This window comes from Ranitomeya variabilis, chromosome 5 (assembly GCF_051348905.1).
Source record: "Ranitomeya variabilis isolate aRanVar5 chromosome 5, aRanVar5.hap1, whole genome shotgun sequence".
Taxonomy (NCBI): Eukaryota; Metazoa; Chordata; class Amphibia; order Anura; family Dendrobatidae; genus Ranitomeya; species Ranitomeya variabilis.
The window spans coordinates 335,635,787-335,643,975 of record NC_135236.1 but is presented as its reverse complement, the minus strand read 5'-3'; the positions used below and the strand labels follow the sequence as shown (position 1 = coordinate 335,643,975).

The 8,189-nt window shown below is 43.0% G+C and overlaps 1 protein-coding gene and 1 pseudogene across 1 annotated transcript; both read left to right on the top strand.

Moving 5' to 3' along the window:
- The first annotated feature begins 3,568 nt into the window (after positions 1-3,568).
- Positions 3,569-5,108, top strand: LOC143775007 (uncharacterized; annotated as a pseudogene).
- Positions 5,109-5,958: 850 nt separating this feature from the next.
- Positions 5,959-7,162, top strand: LOC143775006 (ATP-dependent DNA helicase Pif1-like). The gene is made up of 2 exons (XM_077262824.1): positions 5,959-6,091; positions 6,174-7,162. The coding sequence occupies exons 1-2, from the start codon at positions 5,959-5,961 to the stop codon at positions 7,160-7,162; spliced, it is 1,122 nt and encodes a 373-aa protein (XP_077118939.1).
- Positions 7,163-8,189: the final 1,027 nt, after the last annotated feature.

Here is an 8,189-nt window from a genome sequence, read left to right as displayed (position 1 = left end):
AATAAATATAAAGATTAAATACATATAAGGATTAAGTACATATGCTCACATCATCCGTCACCAAGAGGCTTTTAAACATCATCCGTCTGGAAAATCAGAGAAGCAACACCAAGACAGAGAACCCCTGGAAAATTCACAACACTGCACGGGTGTCCCCACTTATGCAGGTATCTCAACACTGTACACATGTAAGTACAGATACACCAGTTTATGCTTCTGTCTTAGGGTACTGTCTCACAGTGCAATTTTGATCGCTACGACGGTACGATTCGTGACGTTCTAGCGATATCGTTACGATATCGCAGTGTCTGACACGCAGCAGCGATCAGGGACCCTGCTGAGAATCGTACGTCGTAGCAAATCGTTTGGAACTTTCTTTCGTCGCTTGATCACCCGCTGACATCGCTGGATCGTTGTGTGTGACAGCGATCCAGCGATGTGTTCGCTTGTAACCAGGGTAAACATCGGGTAACTAAGCGCAGGGCCGCGCTTAGTAACCCGATGTTTACTTTGGTTACCAGCGTAAACGTAAAAAAAACAAACAGTACATACTCACATTCCGGTGTCTGTCCTCCGGCGTCTCAGCTTCTCTGCACTGTGAGCGCCTGCCGGCCGGAAAGCGAGCACAGCGGTGACGTCTGACGTCACCGCTCTGCTTTCCGGCCGCTGTGCTTACACAGTGGAGAGAAGCAGAACGCCGGAGGACAGACACCGGAATGTAAGTATGTACTGTTTGGTTTTTTTACGTTTACGCTGGTAACCAGGGTAAACATCGGGTTACTAAGCGCGGCCCTGCGCTTAGTAACCCGATGTTTACCCTGGTTACCCGGGGACTTCGGCATCGCTCCAGCGCCGTGATTGCACCGTGTGACCGCAGTCTACGACGCTGGAGCGATAATCATACGACGCTGCGACGTCACGGATCGTGCCGTCGTAGCGATAAAAATGGCATTGTGTGACGGTACCCTTACTCATGTTTTTCTGGTCTTATATAGTGATTTGCACTATGTGTAACTCTGGTTTCATCCCACCCTTCAAGTGGCCAGCTTTGAAGGTGGGATGAGACTGAGATACCATGGAATCATCGGACAATGGGCCATAAACCCATAGATACATAAAAGCCCACAAGGGTTAGATAAAACTACCATAGACAGAGGTTAAATAAACCTTAATGTTTTACAATAACAAACTCAAAGGTCTTCAGACAATAAATAAACAGCTCTCAAGATTGTGTCACAATGAGCATTGTCTGTCTGTAAATGTATGACAAGAAATGCTGCTCTGTGATAGTCTGCGTTCAGTATATTTCAAAATGGACTCAAAATGGCCATTTTTATATTCACATTACAGCCCCCCACCCCATTACCACACACAATCCCGCCCCCACCCCATTACCACACACAATCCCGCCCCCATCACACTACCACACACAATCCCACCCCCAGCACATCACCACATATAATCCCGCCCACCACATCACCACACATAATCCCGCCCCCCACCACATCACCACACATAATCCCGCCCCCAACACATCACACATAATCCCGCCCCCAACACATCACCACATATAATCTCGTCCCCCCACCCCATTACCACACATAATCCTGCCCCCCCACCACATCACCACAGAATCCCACCCCTCCACCACATCACCACACATAATCCCGCCCCCCACCACATTACCACACATAATCCCGCCCCCCACCACATCACCACACATAATCCCGCCCCCCCACCACATTACCACAGATAATCCCGCCCCCCACCACATTACCACACAATCCCGCCACCCCACTACATTACCACACATAATCCCGCCCCCCCACATTACCACGCGAGGCTCTGTCCCCACACATTACCACACGAGGCTCCGTCCCCATACATTACCACACGAGGCTCCGTCCCCACACATTACCACACGAGGCTCCGTCCCTACACATTACCACACGAGGCTCCATCCCCACACATTACCACACAAGGCTCCGACCCCCACATTACCACATGAGGCTCTGTCCCCACACATTACCACACGAGGCTCCGTCCCCACACATTACCACACAAGGCTCCGTCCTCACACATTACCACACGAGCCTGCGTCCCCACACATTACCACACGAGGCTCTGTCCCAACACATTACCATACGAGGCTCCGTCCTCACACATTAACACACGAGGCTCCGTCCCTCCACATTACCACATGAGGCTTCGTCCCCACACATTACCACACGAGGCTCCATCCTCACACATTACCACACGAGGCTCCATTCCCCCACATTACCACACGAGGGTCCGTCCCCCCACATTACCACACGAGGCTCCGTCCCCACACATTACCACACAAGGCTCCGTCCCCACACATTATCACACGAGGCTCCGCCCCCACATTACCACACAAGGCCCCGTCCCCACACATTACCACACGAGGCTCCGCCCCCCACATTACTACATGCAGCACTTCCTTTCTATGTAATTCAATCACTTCAGCCAAGGTAAATGTACATTTAATTGTATCCGCATTCTCCCAAACAAAATGAGCCAAGAAGAGTCTCCAGGTCCATCTCACCGGCCGCAGGAAAATACGGACAAGGATGCAGTAGCTGATCGACAACAACAATATCGACAAAATCGTAGGATTGGTTATAAACAACGAACACCTGAGCAGATTGATAAGGACAGAGAGAGATATCACAAGGTTTATATCAACTGAGTGACAGAAAGAAGGGAAGCTGATATATATAACCAGCATCAACGAAGAAGCAATTTGACACCTGTGGAAGTTGAAAACAACAATGCCCGTCTAGGTAAACTGCCACCACCTTCGAGGTATGCAGCAAGAAATCCTGAGAATATACCCAGTGAGCACCACGTGGGAAAGTGAGATGTTACGTGTAGTGATTGCGGTGCATCTCACTTTTGGAAAGAAAAATTCACAGTGCAAAGTTTCCGTCCTGCGGAAGTGGTACTATACACTTACGTGAAGTAAATTAATATCCTCAGCAGTTTCAAGCATGGTTAACTGACGATACGAACAAGGCAAAACATTTTAGAAAGAACATCAGAAAGTACAACAGTGCTTTTGCCTTTGCATCCTTTGGATTTCAGTCAATGAAATTTTCCGGTGGCCCACCCGTTTTAGTCATTCATGGACCAGTGTACCACTGTACATCAACTTCTCTAAGGTAAAAGACCTGAATACAATTAAATGTACGTTTTTAATACATTTCTTCTCTTTTTTAATAATTAAAAATATATTTGTGCTTTCTTTAGATCTGATACTCCTTCATATTCACAACTCTACATATTGGATCCTGAGTATGCAAACATTCAACAATTAAATAACGAGCAAAATGAAGGATGCAAGAGGGACATAATGAATACTATTGACTGTTTACTCGGAGATATCAACCCATTTGCTCAGGCTTTCAAAATGATGAAGGATTTGGTTGATCAGCGTGGCTACGACCAGCATAAAATCGAAATGTGGTAACCAAGGATAGACAACACGACTCTCGCCGATACAACTTGCCGACAGCGAATGAAGTTGCAGCTGTGTTTGTCTCCAATGATGGAGAGCCGCCGATCAAAAGAGACATTGCCATTCATCCCATTGGGCAGCGAGGACTACAGAATATTGTGTACCATAGCCCAAACTGTGATCCAATGGTGTATCCACTCCTCTTTCCATATGGTGAACACGGATGGCAACCTGGAATACGGAAGCAAGGGAGAACTGCAAAAAGGAAAAGTCATGAAATGGAGGAAGGTGACGATGAAGAACAGGAAGATATCAGTCACGATGCAGGAGAACAAGAAAAAAAAAAAAAAAAATGTGTCGAGAGAATTCTATGCATACCGCCTTCAGGATCGACAATCCTTCAACCCGCTGTTACATTCTGGCCAGCTGACACAACAATACATAATTGATGCCTACCTAAAGGTTGAAGCGCAGCGACTGGACTGGAACAGACAAAACCAAAAGAAACTCAGAGTAGAATTGTATGTCGGGCTTATGGATTATATCAACAGTAGGGCTGAACAACAAGATCTGAGACCGGGTCGCATCGTCATACTTCCCTCTTCTTTTACAGGTGCAAAATGTGCCATGACACAGAATTACCAAAATGTGATGACTTTGGTAGCAAAATTTGGAAAGCCGGATTTATTTATTACGTTCACTTGCAACCCAAAGTGGGAAGAAATTCAGTCCGGCCTTTTACAACATGAAACAGCAATAGACTGCCCAGTTTGGTATCTACCATATTCCACTTAAAGCTACAAGAGTTACTAAACGACTTGACTGCAAAAAAATGTGGAGTGATGGGACAAGTAAAGGCAAACACCTACGTTATTGAATTTCAAAAAAGAGGTATTACATACATTCATCTGAATGTTCGTAACAGTAATGTTAAGAATGGAATGATTAATAATGCACATTTAATACATCCTTTTATTGTTTCACGTCTTCCTCATTGCCATATGCTCTTAATTCTGGACGACGAAGACAAGTTTCGAGAAGCTATCGATTGTGACAATGCTGTTTGTGCAGAAATTCCTGACCCGGATATTAACAAGCAACTTTACGATGTTGTCACCAGCTGCATGATTCATGGGCCCTGTGGAGAACACAATAGAAATTCACCGTGTATGGAAGATGTAAAAGGAATCTGGACATGTTCCAAAAAGTTTCCCAAAGACTTCAGCGAAGAAACAAATATTAATGTGGATGGTTATCCAGTATACCGCAGATGAAAAGATGGCATTAAACTCAAGATTAGGGATGTGGAAGTTGACAGCCGCTGGGTTGTACCATACAACCCCTACCTCGCTCAGAAATACAGCGCACACATAAATGTGGAAATCTGCTCTTCTATCCAGACCATCAAATATATTTTCAAGTACGTGTACAAAGGACATGATGCAGCCATTGTTCAAGTGAACGAAGTCAGCAACACCGGCATCCACCACTGGGACGAGATTAAGACTTACATCGACACTCGCGATATTTGGCATCGCCTAAAGCAATGTGGCGGCTGCGAAAATTTGAGATGTCTGCACGTTCCCATGCTGTAGAAAGACTTCCGGTACACCTACCTTTAAAACAATAAGTTTACTTTGAGGATGGAACAGAGCAGCTTTCTGTGGAAAAAGCTCAGCGTGATGGCACAAAACTTACGAAATGGTTTGTTCTAAACCGAACTGATCCATCAGCACGTCAGTATTTATATTGTGAAATACCCTACCATTATGTCTGGACAAATAAGTTTTGGAAGACAAGAAAAAGAGGTGCTGACAAGATCCTTCCAAGAATGTACTCTGTCTCTCCACAAGATATGGAAAGATTTTCCCTGCGCCTACTCCTGATGCATATCAAGGATACCGTAAGTCATATTCATCTAATTGTACGTTATTAGATCATCCTCAGTTTTTTATAATTTTTAATTATTTTCTTTATTTTGTTTACAGGTGCTACATCATTCGAAGATCTGAGAACAGTGGAAGGACACACATATGAAACTTATATTCTGGCAGCAAAGGCCATGGGATTATTGCATGACGATTCAGAGTGGGACAAAACAATGGAAGAAGCATCTTTATTTAGAATGCCCGGTGAGCTTCCACAGCTATTTGCTGCAATCCTGAACCACGCTAACATCACAAGTGGACTTGATTTATACAACAAATATAAAAATAACATGATGGAAGACTTCCTCCTCACTCATACATGGCTGAGCAGCAAACACTTGCCGATATCCAAGACCACTTACGACAGTTTGCTAAAGATTGCAAAAGTTGTGGACTACCTTCCCCATCAGATGCATATAAAATGTGTGACATTGTTGATGTGGAAAGGGATAAACAAGAATCTGAATGACTGCAGTTTCTAATGAACCTAGAACAACGAGGCGCCTTTGAAACAATCATGAATGCAGTTAATAATCCAACTACATCACAAAAATGTTTTTTTTATCTGATGCTGGAGGTTGTGGAAAGACTTCCGTGTACAAGGCTTTGACATCTACTATACTTGGGAATGGTGGCATTGTAAAAACAGTTGCTCCTACCGGTTTGGCAGCTACATTACTAAAAGGTAATTTTAATTACGATTAAAGAATACTGAAAAACGTAAATTAAAGATATCTGTATTGAAGATTTTTTTTTGTTTTACACAGGCAGTAAAACAGTCCACTCCGGATTTGGAATTTCAATTCATTTGAATGAGAGAACTGTATCAAGTATTAAAGAAGTAACCTCAGTCTGCCGAGAGCTTCGGGATACTAAACTTATTATATGGGATGAAATTTCAATGTCTCACGTTCATCTTTTCAATGCCATTGATAGAAGCTTACGTATTCTCCTTCACAATGAAGAACCTTTTGGTGGGATCCCGATTGTTGTTGAAGGAGATTTTTGTCAGCTAGCTCCAGTTGTACTTCATGGAAATCGCGTTAGTATTGTAGAGGCGTGTGTCAAGAGCAGTCCAGTCTGGAAAACCTTCAAGGAACTGAAATTAATCAGGAACATGCAAGTCAATCCTGATGAGGTTGAATTTTGTGAGTGGCTGCTAACTGTTGGATCAGGAGTTGAAGATGGGAATCTGGTGGATTTTGTGAAGCTGAGCAAAGACATTCTGACTCATGACGTCATGACGAGCATATTTGGGAATGACCTGAACTCTCTCACTCCTGCTGATCTTGCTTCCAGAGCAGTACTATGTCCTAAAAACTGTGACACGCTGACAGTCAATGAAGAAGTGTTAAACATGCTTAGAGGTCAGACTAAATCATACTTCAGTGTCGACAATATTTCATCCTGTGAGACAGAAGAAGAAAGAGCTCAGTACCCCATCGAATTTGTACATTCCCTAACTCATATGGGCTTCCCTCCTCATATGCTGAACCTTAAGAAAGGCTGCTGTGTCATGCTACTCCGCAATCTAAATCCAAAGAAAGGACTGTGCAATGGTACTCGATTAATTGTAGAAACTCTTGGCACAAATCTCATCGACTGCAGCATTTTTTCTGGGGAGCTTCGTGGTCAAAAGGTTCTCATTCCAAGAATACCATTGGACACTAGCGAAAATTGCGATATCCCATTTAAGTTAACAAGAAAACAATTCCCACTTCGTCTAGCTTATTCCATGACAATTACAAAATCGTAAGGACAAACATTCGATAAGATTGGCGTTCTCCTACCTGATCCTGTATTCACACATGGTCAATTATACACTGCATTCTCTAGAGTAACAAGTTGTAAAGGTCTTTCAGTTCAAATTGTACCTGGTGGAAGTCAAGGAAAGATCTTTGAAAATGACTATACATTTAATTGTGTTTACAGAGAAATTTTAACTTAATTTATGTTTCGTTATGAAATTTGTTTAGATGCTGGAATGAATAAAAACGCACAACTTACTGAATCCAGTTTGTTTTTGATTTTACACTGTGAATAAAATGTATTATTAGTATTATTCAGATTTTTAATGATTATTCTTGTTATTAACTTCATTTTAAGTTAATTTACCACCTGCATAAGTGCTATTGAATGTTGTCATTATTTACTTTAGTTTAATCATCAGCAGCTTTAATTAGATAGCAATGAGCGTGCCGAGCGTTGGCTGGAAACAGCTAGTCAGTTTATATTCCCATACTCTTCTGTCTCTCTTAGATTTGAAGTTACTTTTTAAAACAAGTAATTTCATGTCCACAATGTTATGATTTGGGAGACAAAAATGTATTGCCACAGGTAGATCCATTCTTTTTTCTCTTATTGTGTGGCAGTGAGAATTCATTCTTGTTCTAAGCTTTTGCCCTGTCTCCCCCACATACAGACCCCCAGTTGGACATTTAGTACAAATAATTAGGTACACCACATTAGAAGTGACGCAGCTGAAAGTACCTGGTTTCTTGTAGTCCTGATGTGAATTGGGGATCTTTATCTTGTCTGTGGTCATTATAAATGGACAGGTTTTACATTTTTTGTGATTGCAAGGAAAGGTACCTGCAGCTGTTGGAGAGGACAGGGAGCTCTTGACAATGATGCTTCTTAGATTTGGGGGCTGCCTAAAACACAGTAGTGGGGGGTCTAGAAAAATAAATTGTAAGCGGGCATCTTTTTGTAGTAAAGGTTGTAATTTCCGTGCAGCTCCCCTTAGCACTTCCAGATTTGGATTGTAGGTAACTGCTAGAGGT